This window comes from Ammospiza caudacuta, chromosome 1, assembly GCF_027887145.1.
Source record: "Ammospiza caudacuta isolate bAmmCau1 chromosome 1, bAmmCau1.pri, whole genome shotgun sequence".
Classification (NCBI taxonomy): domain Eukaryota; kingdom Metazoa; phylum Chordata; class Aves; order Passeriformes; family Passerellidae; genus Ammospiza; species Ammospiza caudacuta.
This window is the reverse complement of record NC_080593.1, coordinates 133667922-133689316: the sequence shown is the minus strand read 5'-3', so window position 1 is coordinate 133689316 and position 21395 is coordinate 133667922. Positions and strand designations below refer to the sequence as shown.

The 21395-nt window shown below is 39.8% G+C and overlaps 1 protein-coding gene across 3 annotated transcripts in view; it reads left to right on the top strand.

Moving 5' to 3' along the window:
• ESRP1 (epithelial splicing regulatory protein 1) overlaps positions 1–21143 on the top strand; it is a 34378-nt gene extending 13235 nt beyond the window's left edge. The window contains exons 7-15 of one of the 3 annotated variants that reach the window (XM_058802041.1): positions 237–347; positions 434–566; positions 655–697; positions 1998–2299; positions 3827–4045; positions 5971–6157; positions 7988–8156; positions 17070–17175; positions 18641–21143. In XM_058802041.1, coding sequence (XP_058658024.1) covers positions 237–347; positions 434–566; positions 655–697; positions 1998–2299; positions 3827–4045; positions 5971–6157; positions 7988–8156; positions 17070–17160 — 1255 coding nt within the window. In that variant the 3' untranslated portion in view covers positions 17161–17175; positions 18641–21143. Of the gene's footprint in view, positions 1–236; positions 348–433; positions 567–654; positions 698–1997; positions 2300–3826; positions 4046–5970; positions 6170–7987; positions 8157–17069; positions 17176–18640 lie in introns of all 3 variants that reach the window. The other 2 variants (XM_058802033.1, XM_058802052.1) reach the window with 2 other exon arrangements.
• Positions 21144–21395: the final 252 nt, after the last annotated feature.

The window sequence follows — 21395 nt, the reverse complement described above, 5'->3', positions numbered from 1 at the left end:
TGGTAAAGCATGAAAGGGGAATTTGGAAAGGGCAACTTAACAAAGCAAACTGTCCCTTGGAGAGACTTGTACAACGGCTTTCAATTGTTGGTGGCACTTGGGCCTCACTGCCTTGGCATTGCTATCCAGCAGACATGGAGCAGGGACAGAAGCCTGTTCCTGGAGTATAAATGACAAGCAGACAGGTTGGTGTATGACAGATGTCTCTGCATTACCACTTCTTTCTGTGCCTGCAGCAGCAAGATGGAACTTGTGGATGACAATGCTGTTATCCGAGCAAGAGGATTGCCATGGCAGTCATCTGACCAGGACATAGCGAGGTTCTTCAAAGGTCTAAATATTGCCAAGTTAGTAGTGAAGAATTTACTTGTACCTTTGTGGCTCTTCAGCTGTATAGGTCATGGAGTTTCATCTCTTGATTTAAATCTTGCAGAGGAGGTGCTGCACTCTGTCTCAATGCCCAAGGTAGGAGGAATGGGGAGGCTCTTGTGAGGTTCGTGAGTGAAGAGCACAGAGATCTAGCACTACAAAGGCACAAGCATCACATGGGGAACCGATACATAGAGGTGGGTGACATGGTGGGCTTTGACATCCTCTTCTTGAAATGAATGCAAATTACATGCCAATCACATGTTCCTTTTTTTTTTCCTTTAGGTATACAAGGCAACAGGTGAAGACTTCCTTAAAATTGCAGGAGGTAATTTTTAGGGGATGAAAAGGGATGCTTTGTTCCATCAGCATCTCTAACTTTTGGCTGCAAAAGGCTCCTGTTGAATGTGGCCCCTTTTCCTGTCTTTGAACAAGAAGTTGGCTGGTATATTGATTATTATGTATCTTGCTAGCAGCAGTCCAAGATGATCCATGATTTATCTGTCTGCCTCTCTTCCACATTCTTGCCACTTTCAAGCAGCCTGTCAATCTGGATTTGATTGGGCAAAGTGATCTTGTATATGAACTTAATTTGTTAGGTCATCTTCATGATAGTGGGAATCTAAATGCTATTGATTGCTGAAAAAATGAAACCAGAGTAGTTTTTCAAAACAATATAACTGCTGTTGCTATGGAGGCATGCATGTAAGAACAAACAGATATCACAGTGTAAATGCAAGGGATTTACGGAAGTGACTTTCTTCAAATCAAATCTTTGCCTCAGACTTAATGGGGAGGATTTGGGGGAAATACTTATTTAAGGGGAATCTTGAAATATTTGCTGATAATTGAGAGGCTGCAAAATTTGCACTTCAAACTCTCTCTTAATCTTTTTCTTCCCCTTTGTCTGCAAGCATACAAAATTTGAATTAAGAGCAAATAAGCTGTTTTATCTGCAATAATACTTTAAGTTCCTCTTTGCTTCCTGACTGAGATTTGGGCTGAGGTTTGTAAGTGACTAACTGGAAATCTGAGCTTGAGGCTTCAGAGTGGGAGATGCTGTTAAGCTGTCACCTCCATACCTAACTGATAGGTTTGGAAGGAAAGACAGGGAAAGACATTGCACAGTGACGTTCATGAAGAATGGTGTGTCTGGTACAACCAAACTCTGCAGAATAAGAGAGCTGTAAGTGAAAGGACTGTATTAAGATATGAATTTGGTTAGCAACTACCTTTGAATAAGGTTGTGTTATTAGCATCACTGGTCTTTTGAAGGTACTGAAAGTAGAATTGTTAGGCTTTGACAGTTCTGTTGAGGTAGGATGAAATCCCTGAGCTGTTTTCAACCTGCCCTTCCAGCTTTCTTTCCCAGGACAATGATCTGGGGACTTGGTTGCCATATAGTATGGCTCCAGAGCATGCCAGAGGTATTCCACAGTTAGACAAGGGGAACAATAGCACAGGTCCCGGTCACACAAGAGATTGACAGATTGTGCTTTCCTTGAGCTTTGAATGTTGCAAGTACTCCCTATTTTTCCTTTGAATAAAGATCAATCTCTTCTAAATGATGGGGTAACATGATTTTTATATACTAGACTGAAGTGCTTCTGTACTTTTTCTTGTTAAAGGTACTTCCAATGAGGTTGCACAGTTCTTGTCAAAAGAAAACCAAGTGATTGTCAGGATGCGAGGTCTTCCTTTCAATGTAACAACAGAAGAAGTGCTGACTTTCTTTGGCCAGCACTGCCCTGTAACAGGAGGAAAGGAGGGAGTCCTGTTTGTCACTTACCCTGACAGCAGGCCAACAGGAGATGCCTTTGTCTTGTTTGCTTGTGAGGAATATGCACAAAATGCACTGAAAAAGCACAAGGATTTGCTGGGGAAAAGGTACATTGAACTCTTCCGGAGCACTGCAGCAGAAGTTCAGCAGGTGGGTGCAAACCTTTCAAATGTTGGCTTTTTGTAGTCCAAACTTCTATGCTGGCAGTAGAGGAAGCAAATAATGCTGGGCCTTGACTTGAAAGCTTCTTTTACCTTTTCTCACTCTTGACTCTTGCTGGAATGAGTATTGTCTGAATTTCTGTGGAGACTTTGTTTCCTTTAAATGTAAGATCTTATGGTATAGGGATGTTCTCAATCATATACAAACCTTTGGGATTTTGGCTTCCAATAGCTTTGTAAAATGTAGATGTGGGTCTTGTGCTTTACACTATATATTCTGAATTTGACTAAGTCCAATGATTATCTATTCAGGAGTGTTTAGCAACAAATCTTGAGCTAAAAGGTTTATCTTTGGTCAGTGACACAAAAAAGCAAAGCCTTTTGATATAGTGGTCCTCTCCAGTGTAATGTATCTGAAGAATTCTACAAATTGTCTTTAAGGGCAGATCTCTGCCATCTTCTGCAGATGCACAGGCTACCTGGCAGAGGGTGGTAGGAGTTTCAAAGTGATGAGTCTGGATTAACAGGGCTTGGTGGACTATTAATTGCAGCTAAGCTGTCAGGGAAAGGGAGGAGAGCTGAGTGGACTGTTTAAGTCTCCAAAAATATTTGCAGAGCTTCAGTAGAGGTAGATACCTTTTAGCGTCATGCTGAGAAGTTATCTGTGATGCAAATTGTAGCCATGTCATTGCATCCAAGAAATTATGCAGTTCTGTTCTCCCTAATATGTAGAGATTTCAGTGTTTTGTTTAAAAGATTACATTAGTGATTAGAAGGCAGAGCCACAGTGCTCCTTGTCATTGCATTTTTCTCAAGTACTCTCATGTGTTTTTGTTTAGTAAAACCTTCTGATGGCTGTATAACTGCAAATAAATATTAATCTTGCTCAGAGAGAGTTCAGGAGTAGTGATTGAATATTCAGGCAACTTTTCACCAGACAGGGTTTTTTTTCTGTTAAAATTAACAAGAAATCTCAAAGTGTAAATGTCATGGGTACTGTGACTTGGTAATACTCCTAATGTTTCTTGAATGGACTATGGCAGGCACAGTTAGGGATGTGAAATGCGCTTCTAGTTCCCAAACTCTCCTGAAGGTTTGCAGAGGAGATATTTTTGGGTAGAAGTGTCATTGTGACTCTGTAGATGGTAGAATGTTTTAGGATAGTTGCACAATAAAAATACTGTAGATATACAGGTTTCATGTTCTAAGATCTCTATTGAGACTTGCATTATCCCAAAACAAAACTGTTTTTAAAGAAAAAAAGAACCAAATTTTTTTTAGAACAATAGCATGACTATTTATCATAGAACAACTATAGAAGTCTGCTAGATTCTGAGCTTAAATCATAACACAGTGCTTAGAAATCAGATATTTTGCAGTTAATATTTCTCTCTAGCTCATTTGTATCTTAAAATACCGCCCAGAGTGAAAACAGGTGGCATTGGAGTTGTATTTACTCCTTCTAGGTTGAAGAATGAGTGAGGAGGCTTCTGTAATCTGTTTTTGTTTTGCACAGGTGCTGAACAGGTACTCTTCCACACCTCTCATTCCTCTCCCAACACCTCCAATTCTTCCAGTATTACCTCAACAATTTGTGCCTCCCACTAACATCAGAGACTGCATACGTTTGCGTGGGCTTCCCTATGCTGCTACTATAGAGGACATTCTGGACTTCCTGGGAGAGTTTTCTACAGATATTCGGACCCATGGAGTTCACATGGTTCTAAATCACCAGGTTGGTAGGCACCATGTTTCTACCCACTCTGCCAAATGCTTGTATCTGTGAATACAGTCCTGATGATGATGTTCATAGGGAAGCACCTTTGGGATTAGCAGCCATTGTACTAATGTGCCTCCTGCTCTCCTCTTAAAGTGTGCTGGCAGCAGATGACTTGAGCCCTGCTGTGCAGACTGCTGCATTTGCTGTAGTGTTTTCTTTCACTGAGACCCATGTGCTGAAAGCTGAGCCTGTTTTGGAGGGGTTGGTGCTCCTGGAATAGCAGCCATGATCCTGAGCTGTGGGAGGCTTGAAGTGAAGAGTCTTGCTCAACAGTGTGCATGATTCCTCTTGTACCTGGTGAGAAGTGCCATCAAAACACAAGTGTGGGCAATGTTAGCTCTCAAAGGAGTGGTTTGTCCCTGCCTTGCTGAACAATGTGCTACAAGTATATTTGAGGACAAATGTGACTGCAGTCTTCTAGAGACAGGAATTCCCATGTCAAAAGTCAGAAGGTTTCCTGTGTTCTTGCTTTCTTTAAACAGTCACAGCTTAGCACCAAGATTAATGGCTCATTGATGTGTATAAAGTGTCACATCTTTGCCATTGTTTTATGGAAGCAGTTTCTATGAAAACCTTTTAGACAAAGGATTGTGCGTTCTTGTGATCTTTATCTTTCTATTCTTGTGACTTCAGGGGGAGGAATCCTTTAACTCCATGGAGATGCTCTGAGTGGTTCAATGGAACAAGCTGATTAAAAAACTTTATAAAAATTATAGAGTTTTCTAAAATTGTCTTAGCTTAGGCTGAATGTCAACCAAAACTAAAAAATACTTCCTGGTCCCAAGTAGGACTTCTGTGTTTCAGGAATATGGGGATGGAGAAGGGACTGTAGTTATTTCAGTACTTGTCTATCTAAAGACATTCCTGTGTCTGTGGAAACTTGACCTAGACAAGGCTAAAAAATCTAATGAATGTGTAGTGCTGGGAGAGACTAAGAAAAGTGCAAATACTAAAGCAGAAGTAATGATTTACAGTAGTATCAGCCCTTGACAGCACTAATGAAAGAACCTGGATAAGGAAATTGGTGTATGCATATAACCCTAAGGGCTGTCTGCTACTCTTGCTCTGCCCAAAGCTATCAGACTTTTTTTTTCTCCCCAAATACTGCTTTTGCCTGACTACTAGGTTTTTATCGTCCTCAAAGTTCCCAGGTTTCAATCCTCTAATCATAAACGACTGTGTAAAGGATGCTAACAATGTTGTTGTCCCCTCCAAAACGAGAAGGACTGGCCCAGAGCTTGAGTTGGAGCCAGCTTCAGATTTCTCTCTAGCTTTGGCTGCTTCAAATCAGCAGCTGCATGTGGCTAAAATAACTCCTCCCAGTGGTGTATCCCACTCATTTACACATACAAAGATGTTTTTTTTTTCCTCTGTGCAAGCTCATACTAAATGTTGGGCTAGTTAGTACTCTACTAAAGCATCCCAGCCCATGCTGGTCTTCCGAAAATAAAATTTAAAACAAATTGTTTAGCAATGAGCACTTTTATAATGAATATTAAAAATCACAGGTAATAAATGGGGACTAGATCTTCCAATTCTGCATTCATAGTAAATTTGCAAGAGCAGGTCTCAAAGCACCAAAGTACTACTGAATTACAGTCTCTCCCATAGGTGTCTTTTTTTTTAGATATAGATGTAACAAGTTACAATGTAGCATAATCAAAACAGGTGAATAAATACAATCAAGTTATCACAAGTGGGAAAAACTTTAGAGAGGAGAGCTTAAACATGCTGGTGAGTGCTCAGGATGACTGGCTGTACTTGACTTTGGAGATGAATATATTTATGACTGAAGAGACTTATAACAGCACAAATTATTGCTATTCTGCTCCTTCATGGAACCTACAGAAAGATTTCTTTTTTGTCTGCCTTGTTTGTAGGGACGTCCATCAGGAGATGCTTTCATTCAGATGAAATCTGCAGATCGAGCCTTCCTGGCTGCACAGAAGTGTCATAAGAAGACTATGAAGGACAGATATGTTGAAGTCTTTCAATGTTCTGCTGAAGAGATGAACTTTGTATTAATGGGGGGCACTTTAAATCGAAATGGCTTGTCCCCGCCACCATGTAAGTTACCATGTAAGTTTTGCTTGGGTCTTGCCACTCTGCTCTACACTGTGTGTGGGTAGGTACTGGAGCTGCTTTGCTGACTCTTGTCCTGGTTCTCGGGTAGTATTATGAGATGGGGGTGTTAAAATAAGGTCTTCTGTCTTAAATAATCACCAGCTTGCAATCATTGTTTTCCCCTTTGGTTATAAATTATTATGACTGAAGAACTACTTTTGCTTTTCCAGTGGCAAATTTTCCCTTCCCTCCTTGAAACTTTAATTGGTTGGGGTGAGTGATGATTCTGAAAAGTAATTTCTAAGCCCTACCTAGACCTTAAAGAATAGTTTTGTATTTTAATTGATCTGTACTTATATTTTTTATCATGGTGAGTATGTCAAGTAAGAGACCTTCCCTTTTCAGTTCCAAAACTTAATTTGAGAAACCATAGGTAATGCTCCCCTTTGAGACTTAATCATATGTTCTGCTTGTTGAGCTGCAATTGACTGAACTCTTCCTTTGCTTTTTACTGTTCATATGAAATGGAGGTTGGCTTTGTGGGAGTGAAATACATGTGGCTTCTGCCTCAGAGAATTGCAAAATCTGTATTTCCTTTTAAATTTTGACACTCAGACCTACTAGGGTGAACACTGACTTCTATGCAAACTTTTGGGGGAAATATTTGAGGAGCTTAAGGGCTAACTTGCTAAGGCATCTGTGCCACATAAATCTGAGCCTATGGGAAAAATAATACTTTGTTTCCAAAGTCGTAAATGGCAAGGTAGTCAAGTAGTAGCTTTTTCGGTGTCTCTCTATGTAAGTGTATTTTTTAGGTTGTAGATCTTTTCAGAAAAGTCCTCTACATGCTAGTCAGAGCTGCTAATGCAGCTGCCAACTTCCTTTGGGGTGGTTTTTTTGAGTGCAAGTAGACCTTCAGCTAATCCTTGGGAGAGGTTTTTTTTTCTTTCAACAAAAGTATCTTGAGTAGGGGTCAGCAGTAGATAGTCCTGTATGTGAAGGCTGTTCCAGATGGGTTGGAACCTGACAGCTTCTAGGACAGGTTCTTGGGCAGAGTCACCAACTTTTGGAAACAGACTGGTCTGTGTTCCCATTTCCAATTACAAATGCCTGTGATGTATTCCTCAGATAAGGCCTTTTGGCCCTGTCATTCCTCATTTTACAATACAGTGAGATGCTGGCTGTAACTCTGAATAGTAAAATTAAAGGCTTACTTTATCTAAAGCTTTATGTTCAGTTCTGTGGAAATAGGGAGGAGAAGCATTAAGCAAAGGAGGAGGGTGAACTCTCATCAGTGAGAATTCATTTAGGGCCTAACATCTTGCTGAAACAGCACAAAGTACACTTTTGGTTTTTGGTTGGGTTTTTTTTTTTCATTTAGTGCTAACACTTCAAGCTGCAAAGCCATGGCTTTTCTCACTCTGCTGTTGATTTAATTAAGGCATTAGCAGTACCAGGATGAAAGTCTTCTCTGTTTTGTTGAATGTTAAACAGATCTTTGTCACAGACACTTACTTCTTACTGTGCAGAAGTCTTGTAGGTTTTGAATGCAGACTTCATTAAAATATGAGCCTAGAAAAGCAAAACTGACCTATGTTTTAGAAAGGGACCCTATTTCCCAGAGCAAGAGGTGATTTTTTTGTGTATTTTTGACTTTTCCATAGGCTGGATGCTAAGTGTAACACCCTGTAGTCGCACTTGCATTGGTGGCTCACATTTCTTTTCTGTGGTGAACAAGCATGAGAAGGTTCCTGATGTCCTGTGGAGTTGTGTGTGTCTGTATTAGCTCTGGAATTTCAGAGGTCCTAATCTATTTCCATTTGCTCCCTGTAGGCCTTTCACCCCCTGCCTACTCCTTTCCGGCTCCTGCTGCAGTTGTGCCAACAGAAGCTGCTCTGTATCAGCCGTCCATGCTTCTGAACCCACGAACACTCCAGCCCTCCACAGCCTACTACCCTGCTGGGGCTCAGCTCTTCATGAACTACACAGCTTATTACCCCAGGTAAAGCAGAAGAGAACCCAAGCAGCAGCACAGAAGTCTTTTTTTTTTATTATTTTTTTTTAATTGTCCCTAGCAAATGCACAAAACTCACAAAAGAACATTGTCTGCTCTACTAAGGACTTGTGATGCCACAAACAGCTTGTTGGTATCTTGTTCAGGGAAACAATTTCAGGATAACTAGGGATTTTCCAAGTTTTAGGGTATTGCAGGTAGCAATGTTTGGAGGACAGGGGGGCTGGTTAGTGTATTTGTTTGTTTTAACCTAGTACACACATTTAAGTGGTATATTTTTTGTTTTTGTTTCACCTAACATTCCTCTCAAACTTACCTGTTTATTTTTTTAAGCCCTCAGTGGGAATTGACATGTGCAGTACTCTTTCCCATGTCCATAAAGAAGACCTTGGCCCCTCTTTAGAATGGGTGGACTGGGGTCTGCCTTAGCAACTTCTAAAATACTGCCTCTTTGTGTTTGTAACAAAATAACTTTTGACCTTTATGATGAAAACTGTTTACTTCTATGACTACATGTTGTATTGAATGCACATGTAAGGCATATAGAGGCATGTGTTCTTCCTGTCCTTCCAACATCAACACCTCTCACAAAGGGCTTTTGATTCTTTTGGATGTATTAGCTACCTGCTACAGAACAAATTCTCTGGATACCTGTTGCCCTCTGCAGTCATGAGGCCTTGGAAGGAGCCGTGTTCCCTTTAAGCCATAAACCATTTCTCTGTTAGGAAATCTGCTGAACAACTCAAGTTTTTTATCTCTGCAGCAGGGACCAAATAGCTACTTAGGAAGCTGTTAAGCAATATGAGCACTTCAATACCTGTGAGATAACAAAGGTTTTCTTACTACTTTACCTATATGTCTGTGAAATGACTGTTGTGGTTTTTTATTAAAATGTTTCTTTCACTCATGAGTTAGTTTCTATAATGCCTTCAATATCTGTCTTATGGTTATGATATTACCAAACTCAGCCTTGTTGATGTAAGATTAAGAAAAATAAAATTCCAAACTTGCACTGGCAATATAAAATAAGGTTCTCAATAACAGTTCTATATTTCATGAAAACACAATAGCAGTAATAGTCTGTGGTCACTGACTCACTTCTTAAGATGAGAATAGACTGACCACTGCAAGCTAAATGTCAGGCCCTAGTGATTTCTCACTGAGGGAGTTCCCACATGAGTCTCATCACTGGCTGCTTAGGCTGTGGGCATGGATGTTGGTCACAGACCCATCAATCCCAAGCCCCAAAATATCCTTTTTATATTCTTGTCTAACTGGCAGTTGTTCACTGTTTTTCACTGTTTTTAGGAAACCATTATCACACAAGTTCACTGCCAATTACAAATACTGCCCTTTTAAAGAAAATAAGGAAAAATTTCTGGACTCAAGTTGGCTTCTTTGTTGTGAGATTCAGTGTTTAGGTATTGCTTTTCTATCCAGAATGTTTGATCTACAGACAATTTGTATATACTCCAATAGATGTAGTGATTCTTTGAAGAGGATGTTTTTGACTTGGTTTTTTTTGGGGTTTAGCTTTGTTTTGGTTTGGGGTTTTTTTGTTTGTTTCTCTTTTTTGTTTTTTGTTCTTCTTTAATACTTACTCCTTTCAGGCAAGTTCCTGTGCTTCTTTCAGAGTGCAATAAATAGAGTCCATTTGAAGTAGCAGTCAGAACTCTCCTAAATGTAGCTTTCTGGTTCTGAAGTTTAAGTCAAAAATTAAGTATGTGCAGCAGGAAAGAATGGGGTATCCTCTGTACTAAGTGTTCCATTTAAAAGCACATCCAGGAAAAGTAATATAGAGCTGGTAGGTAATGATCAGACAATGGTTCATAAATCTAACTGGTGAATATTTATTGAAATAAGGAAACTTCTTTGAGCTGCTGCCAAAAGCTTCTACAACTTGTCTTTTACAAGGTCAAGTTGCTTTATAGTGGTCCAACTCCATTTTCTGCACAGAAATCAACTTAAATGGTGGAAAGGTAGGAGATATTTGTTTGGTTTTCAGTACCTATCAGATATCCTGAAACTCTCAGACATGTCTTAATGCTCTTACAACTTTAGGGATGAAACCAGTGGTGTAAAGAAATGGATGCCTTCTAAGCTATTAAAATAGCTTTAGTGAGCTCCTAATGAATAGGAGGGAGAGCAAGTTATTCAGGATCTGTCAGTCTTTGATATCACTGTTCAGCTTGTAATTATATCTGGCAACATGTTCTGACAGCAAATCAGTGGTCTTGCTCTCTGCCTAGTCTCAAGTTTTTAAGAAAGAACAATAGGATTCATGGGAAGAGGGGGAGTTTTCCTTTATCTAATCCTAGGTGTACTAGGTGCTCTAGGTACATTGGAAATAACTGCACTACTTGGCAACTGCTGACACATTCTATAGAAACTTTTACTGTATACAAACTTGAAAGCTATTGCTACAGGGTAAACAGTTTTAAAACAAAGTTGAATCTTATTGTATTTATTAAGTTCTGATGCCATTTTTATCACTTTTAAGCAGTGCCTTCAAAGCCTCAAAAGTATCTGTCAAAATCCATACATGTAGTAATACATTTGTTTTTTCCTTTTTAAGAAAGTATTTTAAATAGCATAGTGGAAAGAGGAGATTCTTAATTGTATGATTCATAGCCAAAACATGATATGGAAACTGAAACGTGGTGTAGGTTCAAACAAACTGGATAAATTCCATGGCAGGAAATTCATTGTGAGTTAGTGAATACACAGAAACCACACCTGGCTCAAAAAGTCCTTGAACTCCAAATAAGTGGAAGAGCGTTCTTGTGTTCTGACCCCTATGGTAAATTTTTGTGCTGTTGAACCAAGGTGGGTAGGTAAATCTGTTTGTTCACACCTTTGTGGGATTTGTCTTGAGAGATACAGGTACTGCTCAAGAGGGTGGGTCTGTTCCACTGTGTTTGTCTAATAGTGGTTAAGCTGGAGTTATCTCTCTGTTGGACCAGTGTGTACAGTTCTCTCCAGTGGAGTGGTTTGAGTTAAAAGGCCTTTTTATGTGATAAAGGTATGATTCTGACACTTGCTGCACAGGGAAATACAGGGTAATGTCTTAGTGTTCTCATGTCTGCTTATGTCCCTTCCTGCTCTGGATAAGGTATGGGTTTTCTCATTATACCTTGTAGGAGCATGCACATTATAACCTTGTAGAAGTATATACATATGCAACATACATATAGCACTGATATTTATGTATGCATACATGCAGATGTATGTGTAAAAGTAAAATGAGCAATCTGAGCAATAATCAAGGTTAGAAAAAAGTCTTACTTGTTCTCTGTGATGAATCAGATTCTCCATAATGATCATCATGGGAAACAAGTGAGGCTTTTCTAACCTTGGTTATTGCTCAAATTCTTATTGAAGCACAATTAAGTTGCAGGGAATTCAAAACTGGCAAACCTAGGAACAAGTGGGTGATACTGTTCAGAGCTGCTGCCAGCAGCTTTGTTTACATATGTCTGTGTCTGGCTAACCAGCATCATTTGACAGAACTGGGTTAGGAAACAACCATATGTGTATTTAGCCTGGGAGCTCTGTCACAGATGGAGAACAGCAGCAGCCAGAAACAAAACCTCTTTTAGTTGTACTCACAGCATCACATCAACACTCTGGGCCACATCTCTTAAACTCTTGTGATTTTGTTTTTATTATTATTTTTATGCTAAGTATGTCAGCTTTGATTGCATGAAATCACATCTGCAGTGATGGACTCACTGGATATAACAGCTTATTTGTGGCTTTATTTGCTGTCCCATAAATGGAGTTCAAATGTTTTAAATTAAGTGTCTGAATTTGGGACTCTTCATTACCTGTCCTTGTTCTGTTGAGCTCGTCTCCATCATGAATTTGTCAAAATAACCTTAACTCTTTAGTTAATGTCACAAATTTGTCACCAGAATGATTGTTTGGAGGGGACACTTAATTACTCACTTTCAAAATAAATGTAGCTTGCCTAGGATTAGAACAGCAGGGATGCCTTTAACTACTACCATATTTCACTGGAGGAGGAGTGCATTAGCTGGGAAGACTAATTGTTGCATGCCTCCATAGGCTGTCATTATCCCTTCATTTGTAGGTTTTAATTAGTAAAACTGCCATGGTGGGTGAAAGCAGCAGAACAGTAATGCTCTGATCAACAGCTATCTGGATATCAGGACAGCAAAATTATTTAAATTAAACCAAACCAAACAAACCCCACCTTTCTTCAAGGCTGGTACATCTGTTAAAATGTTGTTGCTGGTAGCAGTGTCCAAGTTTTTACTCAGCCCACCACAGAAAATGCTGCCATGGAGACTGGTGGGGACTTCTTCCTTTTGTTTCCTTAATATTGTCAATGACTTGATTTTCAGGTACCACCTCTTACTGTCATCTTCTGACTGTTCCTGTGTTAACTAGGGAAACAACTGGATTTTTATGAGGGATTAATTGTTACAGCAGCATTGTGCAAGCTTGCTGCAGAGATCAGTATGAGTACAGTTTTTCCTTTTGTCTATTTACAACACAGTTCAATGGTGGGAGAGAAGATCTGCCTGTTGTGCCTGAAGGCATTTGTGTCATCCACGCAGGTGGCTTTTTAAAACACTTGCAATGATCTCAGGTTATTCATGGCACCAAGGTACCTTGCTGGGTGCTTCACTTTACTCAGAGGCAGTCTTAACAGGGGTGTGTTGGAAGTCCCAGCACTACCCAGGGCAGACTGTTGCAGTCTTCTGTGGCAGAGCTTCTGGATCCATTCCCCCTGCTTATTGCTGTCATGCTACATGGCCTTATCCAGCTGGGCAGCAGGTTGTCTGGTTAAATGTGGGGAAGGTATCTGTATTGAAGGAGCTTTGTTTCCAGGGATAGGTGAAAGGAGGGTTTTTTGAAGGAGGATATTTCCAAGGATAGAGCTGGGTTGATCTTGGAATAAGACTCCTTGGACCTGAAAGTTTTTTGGGTTTTAATTTTAAAAAAGTCTGCCTTGTTGAGTATACCATCTGTAATATTCCTCCATGATTATATAGTCACAGGGATCTAAATGTTTGTTTGATTTACAGGTGACCTGATGGTTTTGTGTTCCTACTTCTACTGTTTGTCAAGTTATGCAGCCTTTCTTTAAATGTGGATAAACATTCCAATGTTGGAACAGGCTGTGTAAATACTTTTGCTAGTAACACATCTTGTAAGTTTTTGTGAACAAAGTAGCATGTTAAAACTTTCAACTTTGGTGATTATACCAAAAAATTTACTATTAACTTTTGTATGAACCACTTCTAAAAAAGCTTTATACTGAAGCTGCATTTCCTCATGGGCTGTTTTCCAGTAGTGAACACTATAGACATTATGCTGTAAGCTTGTGTATGTGTGCACATTATAATCATGTCCCATACCTGCCTAAGGAGTGCTTGAAAATCCCTACCTGTTTCTGAAATGATCTGCTCTTTACTGAAGTCTGGGATCATCTGTCAAATTTTGAGTTTTTTCTGAAGGCTACTTGGTAATGTGTGTCCTTTACTTTTCCTGTTCCTCCTGCTGGCTTCAGTCAGAGGATCTCACTTTGAGGTGCTGCAGAGGTGCTCTGCGTCTGCTGAGCTTCCTAGGCCTCAAAAAGAGGGGAAATAACTTAATCTTGAAGCACTAATGGATGAGTCTGACAAGTTCTCTTTCACTGCTAGTGCTCCTCTGAGTATTAGAGTAAGGGTTATGAAATAAGACTAACTTGCAATCAGGACCTGCTTTACATTCCTGAAATTAATAGAAGCTACTAATCAGTAGCTTGATGAAAGGATATTGTCAGTATCTGTCACAAAGCAGGCAACTGTTAATATACTTCACAAACAAAAAACTTTGAGGACTACAGATAAAAAAAGTCAAAGGAAAAATAGGGATAGAAAATCTGCAGGGAGAGAGCTGAAACCTCTAGATGGTGTCTATGCACATATTTGTTCCTATGTGCAAATAGCGCTGGGTATGTTTGTGGTTCTCTTGATGGACCTGCAAGATACTTGGCAGAGATCTGAAAAGCTGCTTGGTTATGTATGCTGACTGCTCCCAACTCACGCCCACTTGTAATATAAACAGCTTCCTTCTGGATATTGGTATCTGTTAACCAAATGTATAATGGAAAAACTTGTTAGGAAATCAGGAGAGACCATGAACCTCAATGTTTCTGCATAATAGTTTAGTGATGAATATTTGGGGTCCCTTGAGCTATATAAATGCTGCTTGAATGCCAATGTCAACCTTTAGAACATGTGAAAACTTGTTCTTGCATCTAAAACTGATTTCTGAAATTAATTGTTTTATTTTGAGGTTCTTTGGAGAATCCAACAATCTCAGAAATACTGATTGGAAAAAATCCAATCTGCCTGTTGATGAGATTCAAGAAGAGGGATCAGTTCATAAGGAAAAAAGGTTTGCATTGGGAAACACTTCAGTTCATATTTGATTTCAAGAACTAAAAGATATAAAAAGAGTTCAAGCTCTTGCACTGCATCATTATATAGTGATATACACCTACTAAGAACAACTGTAGAAATTCTGTCTGGCCTGATGTAAAACATGCAAGTATTTGTTCCTGAGGCTTGTTTGATTAGAGAATATAGACTGGAATACTTGTCTTGTATGCCTGCCTAGGCACTTTTCAATGTTTTCATGTGTCTTCTATTGACTTCTTTTCCATCTGGAGACATGACCACTCTAAGTCACTTGCTGCTGCTCCTCTGGGAGGTTGTCACCCCTCAGACTGGGTGAACATAGAATGGGCTGGGAACAGTCCATATGTTATCTTCTTTTAGGGAGTCAGAACAGGTAGCACCCTTAGCCTTTGAGAAAGGTTATGAAAGGCCTGAAAAAGAATATCAAAGTTTCCAACATCTACAGATTGAATATTTTGGGCATAATAAAAGATTTTTCTTTATTACTCCTGTATAAATTATATTATTGCAGCATTAATATTGCTTTAAAACAAGACAAGCCTGTCCCTTTGTGGCACTAGCCTTTAAAATCTGGCAGTTGCCATTGACCACAAAAGATGCTGTGTCTCAACAGTCCATGAAAGATAAGTAATTGGAGGCAAATGCTGCCTTGCTGGCAGCTGTGGGGAGCTCCATCCCCAGATGTATTTGGCAGATACTGACCTGGAGCTTGCATCCAAACTGTGGATGGGCATATCTGCCATGGATTCATATCCTTACTCTATAGCTACATTAAAAAAAAAAGGTTGAAGACAGCATGTGATGGCTATAAGTTCTAAAGCTGAATGGTGCAGTGGTGGGGAAGACTTATATTGGGCTTCATTAGTGTCATGAGCTGACTCTTGGGTATTATGTTTGAGAATCTGAGTAGTACAAAGGTGTATTGACTGTTTTTTAGGGATTTGTATTACTACTAGTATAACAGAAAAGGCATACAGGAAATTATTAGTGAGAGGTGTTGTGACAAGTTTGCATGAAGATGGTTCTCTAGAGCATAAAGTCTTACCTTCCAACAGCTGTCTTTTCTGATAATAGGCTCCAAATTGACAAAAATGATTACAAGTGTTGTCCTTGCCACCAGGCTATCTCTGCTATCTAGTGGAACCACCAGTGAAGATGTTGTCACAAAGGTACCCAGAGCACAGTTGTGGGGATAAACAAGTATCATAAGCAGTTCCTGTGGAAAAAGGAAAAGCAGCTTTCTTTCTAGGCATGGACAGCTGTTCCCTGTAGAAGCAGCAGTGTTAAACTTCAGTCAGTTTCATTCACTTCCTGAAACACCTTGAAGAGGTTTCTCTGCAGGGAGGCTATAAACATCTATATATTATGTCCAGGAATGGCTTGGCTGCTGGATTTATTTGCTACTTGTTGTGATGAAACTCTTCCATACTCTGCTGCATAAAGATGACTGGGGCCTTTGCAGATAATGGGAACTCAGTGAGGTCAAGACTGCAAACCAGTGAGGACATATGCTTGGGGGCAAATGTGCCTACTGGACTTGGAAGCTACAGAGGCACTCAAGAAGCTGAGCTTCAATTTAGGGAGGTGCAGTATAGGCTAGGACTCTCTATAGGACTCATGTGGAGGGAGGAGGACTCCACAAAGCATCTTATGCCAGTAGCCTTTGGGCTAAACTTAGTCTTCATGAACACTAGTTTAGCTAAGGATTGAAACACTAATGTAAGGACACAAAGGGAAGACTGATAGAGCCCAGTAGAATTTTTTTCATTATATTTTCATAGTCTTGGGCTGGGAGCACAGAAGTGGAGGTCATCTGAGAGCTATCTCTCTAGTGTGGTTTGGAGAGGTTATTCCAGGTCTAAGGAACAGCATTGAAATAGCAATGGAAATGGTTAGGTGCTTGATGCCATGCTCAGGAGATAAAGGAAAATTATTGAGGTAGCTTTGAGCAAGTATGGGCTCTTGGAGGAGTGAGTTCTTAATTTTTTTTTTACTTTCACCAAATTCTTGAGTAAATAGGAGAAGCCAGTGACATCCTTCAGTATTAGCACAACTTTAGGGGTGAGTGGTCTATGCAAATCTATTTAGTAGTGAGCCTGTTAACTTTTCCTTCAGAGATTTTGGGCATATGTGACTGTGCAGGAGATGTTTGTCTCCAGTCTCCAAGGACACTGTCTTGAGGTCAGACAGTTGGGGCTGCCAGAGTCTGGGAACAGTGGTCTTCAACAAGATCCTGTGTGTACAAATGTGTTGTTGTTAGGGAAAGCTGGTTACCCCAGTGTTGTTTCTGTTGTTGAATTGCACTTAATGCCATGGTGGTGAGAGCATTATGAATGTCTGATTCTGCAGCCTGAACTTCAATATCTGCCCAGCACTTTAAGAAAGGCTACGGTTGCACAGCCAGCTGCTGGCTCTCTTCTGCACTAGTTTGGCTTCTGATTGCTTCTATCTCAACTTGTGTTTGTAGTATGCAGCAGAGGATGGACTTGTACACACAAATGATGCGGCCAGGACAGTGTCCAAAGAATGGATTTGCATTTAAAGGCCCCAGCAGTTAGACTTCCTTAGTGAAGGTAAGGATAACAAACCCCAGGAGATAGGGCTTGTGGGTATCATAGTGTTTTATTCAGATAACCACCATACTCAACATAATTTGCTGCCCTGAGAAGGTGGCTACACTTTGCTGTGTCCAGAATGTCACACTACAATATGTAAAACCCTATGAAAGCCATAATTTAAAGGATTTTAACTACTCCAGTCATCTTAAGGGCTGCTGCTCTGTATGTTTCCCAGGGCTTCAAATGCACACTACTTTAAGCTTTAGTAGCAGTACTGAGAGCCTGCAGGAAGCTTCTCAGAGCCAGTTTTCTCTGTGGAGCAAAGTGTGGAGATGATGTGTCTCTCCTAGCAATGCACTAAATGAGGTGTTGGTTAGACAGAATAAGCCACTTTCTTAGGTAACTACAGAATCTAATATCTAAGCTTCACACTGATGTAAAATTGCAGCAATGAAGTAGATTGTATAATAGCAGCTACTCTCTTGCTTTTGTGAGCTTTCTGATCAGGCTGCTTCAGCCTTTCAAGTTTGGATTACTTGATCTTCTGTATAGGAACAAAGGGTGAAGTCACCCAGAAAGCATTTGTGCAGAAAAATGCAAGTTGAACTGCAAGGCTCATAGTCTTAGAGGAAGATCTAGAAATGTATTTGCAAAAAATGCTTCTGTAATCTCTAGTCTTTGAAAAAAATATGTAGTTAACAAAGTTATTAGATTTTTTTTACCCCCCTTTCTTTCCTCTATTCCTTTTTTCAGCTTTCCATCTGAAAAATAGCAACAAAACTGTCTGTTTTTTCTAATTCTTCTGCTTTTGACACAGACATCTTAGCCCAGGGTATAATCTACTTCTGGTCAAAAGCTTTACCTGCAACATCACCTCACTGTCATCTGCTCCAAGTGTGCTACTCTTGCATGTGTCTAAGTGACCATCTCAGCTTGTTGTCTAACAAGCTGGCCTTTGGCTGGATTGATGAAGCTAAATCCTGTCCCTGCACTGACAGAGCCATAATTAGCTGCTTAGTGGACTCCTGGCCTAAACTGTGCTACATCACTTCCCATCCATTTATTGTGTTGCCATCCAGTGACTAGATCAGGAAGCTTCCTGATCCAGCTGGAAAAACTCATGGGGTTTGTGTTTGTTTTCAGCCAGTGTACAGCTTAGCAGTGCTAGTTGCCTGTGTTGGCCCAGAGACCGGAAAGTGGCTCAAACAGGCTCTGAGACATAGGAATGGCATTGCCATGTTAGACTTGATTTTAAAGCTTCACCTCCAAAGGTGAAAGGTCATGTAATAGTGAATTAATTCAGGTATACTCTTATTGAAGCACTCTTAACTTCAGTAGAAAATGTCGTTAAAACTGTGTGTGCGCAAGGTGAAAGCAAAAGCTTTTGGTTCTTCTGGAAAGATCTTTAATTTAGGAAATCAAGAAATTAATATTTGCTTTTATCGTGGTGTTTAGTGACCTGCACAACTCTTTCATGCAGATCCTTCTACCCTTTCTGATGTTTTGAACAAACACAGCAAGCCTAGATGGAGATTTTGATTGTTTCCAGCTTTTCTGCTTCTCAAGCCAGTTGTGCTCAAGAGAAAAACCACCAGAACTCTGGAAGTGACCAAATTGATCTGTTACTGTTTTAAAGTTCATGCACAATTTTCAGACATGCACACACAGACCACTAAGCCCTTCCCTGAGAGCACAGGTGCTGAAATTGTGCAGATCCTTGAGGGTTTCTGCTTGGTAAAGTATTAAGCTGCTCTTAACACAAAAATTGTTCAGCCTGAACCTACAAAGTCTGATCTCTTTTGTTCTTTGAAATAGCAAAAAAGTCTTTTTTACATAATTTTGCACACAGTTTAAAATAGTTCTTTGTAATTCAAGTGTTTTTCAACCTCTAATTTTTGCATTTGACATTTTAATAAAAAAAATCTTTTGTCTTGTATATATTTGTCTAATCTCTGCAAAAGAAGTCACTGTAAACTTTATATGCAGGCATATTTTACACAGTGCAGAAATAATTAGGAATGTAAAATGGATTATCTAAGAAAAAAGCTGCTGTAACTTTGTAAAAATGTGTGGGATGTTAAATGCTTTGTCTCTGATTCTTATCTTGTAGGCTTTTTCTATGCACTGAAGTATTTAAATTTTAAAAGGCTTACAGGAGTAGGCATTTTCAACTTTGATCACACTTCGTACTCAGAAAATGAAAAATGCAGTTAGCCTCTCTCCTGTGCTCCTACTTTCATATTTCCACTTCATGTTCTCCCCACTCTTCTTGGTGTCTGACTGTCTTCTATGCAAGAAAAGTAATGTGAGCTGTAGTTAAGACCCAGTGCCTTGTCTGCTCTAAGAGAGGGTCAGTCAGAGCTGGTAGTTTGAGCTCTCAGGACTATACCAGTAACCCAGCACCACAGCTCTTACTCTTACCAGAGAAATCAGATGCTATGCATGCTCCTAAATAACTGCTGTCCTTTAGCAGCCCTGGCTCTCCCTGCCTGCCCTGGGACTGGGCTTCAGGCACAGGGGTAGATCACTGCACCTTTCCATGGCAATTAAAATCCTCATTTGTGGTGAAGAAAGGGGGAAGGAAACCCTGAAACAGAGATGTATGAGGCTAAATTTGGATTGGTTCTTTGGCACGTTCAAAATAAACATTGCAGAACTGAGGAATACAGACACTTTAGGTAGGTGGTGCTGTAGGAGTTTTTTAGTGACCATGAACCCAGATCCACAATAGTGCCTTGGTATCACTGAAAGTAAGTACAAGGGAAGAAAGAACAAAAGAGGGTGGTGGGGTGACAAAGTAGAAAAAGTCTTCCAGACAACGAAAGTGATAGTCTCATTTCTAGTGTCTAATTCAAAAAAAACTCAATGTTTCCTCCTTTAGTTCTTCCTTGATTTTTGCCCTTCTCTTTCCTTGGTGCAACCCTCCCCTGCTCACTCCAGCCACAGTAATATAGATTTACATTTTATCCTGGAAAACTTCATACTGTTACAGTCTGAAGTATTTGACAGGGCCTTTTTTTAAAATCACTGTTTGTAAACATGACTACATTGAACATGATTAATTGATGCAAGATACTCTTCAATAGTATTTTCAACTTTTCCTTCTGAGAAAATAGTTCTGCCTTTATGTAGCACAATTACAAATTAGTAGTTATGCATAAGGAAAATTAGCCTATATAAGCCACTAGGGAAGTGATGGGGAAATAGAATTTTTGCCTATTAACTGTGCAGGAATATCTCAAGTGTGCAAATAGAGACAGACAATGAGGAGATGGGAAGCAGTAGGCTGGAAGATGTTTGGAAATATAAATCACAAACTGAATGCAAAAATAATGAAATGCTTTTGCAAAAGCAAACTTCATGTTGGGTTGCACAAATGGGCTTCTTGTTTGGGATGTCTTTGTATTTTTCCAAGTGTTCTCTACAGGGTAATCATAAAACTTCAGCAAAAACTTATAACCAACAATTTGCTCAAAAACTGCAGAGTGAAGAGAAGCAATGTGAAAACAGCTCCCCCAGGCCTGCTGAAGGCATTAGCATTACTTATTTGGGTGAAAGGAGGCTGGGGACAGGCATAAGAACAGTATATTAAAATTGTGGCTACAAAGAAAGAAGGACCAAATTCTTCCCGTTGTGCATGGGACAAAGTGAGGGATGGAGTTAGAGGCAGGGATTAAGGGTTCAGAACACACCTCCTCCTACCAGCAGTGGCTAAATACTGATCTGAACAGCCTGGACAGGCTCTGCAGTCTCCACCCTGGTAATCTTTTGGGACTGGTTGGCCAAGCACTTATCAAAACTGGCACTGGTATAACTGGTCCCACTGTCAGGCGCAGATGTGGACAAGATGTCCTCTTCAGATGTTCATCTGTGTGATGATACTGCTTTTTTCTTAGGACCCTGACCTCAGATATTGTAAAGTTACCTGTACATCTTGGCTCCCAACTCAGATTGTATATATTTTGCTATTTTTCACAAGCTCTCTCGTGTTTTGGTATTTTTGTATTCTGTATTTTCAGAACTGAATTCTTTATATTCCTTTTCAATATGTCTCTGTTGAAATTCATTACAACATTAAATATAATTTAACCTAAAGCTGAATAGAATATTATTTCCCTGTTATAATGTATGTATGGTTTAGAAAACAAACTAGAAATGTTTCCCGGAGAAGGGGGAAATGTGTATGTTGTTTTCTTTTTGCAAAATTAGTTGGCAAATCTCACAGTTTTGCTATC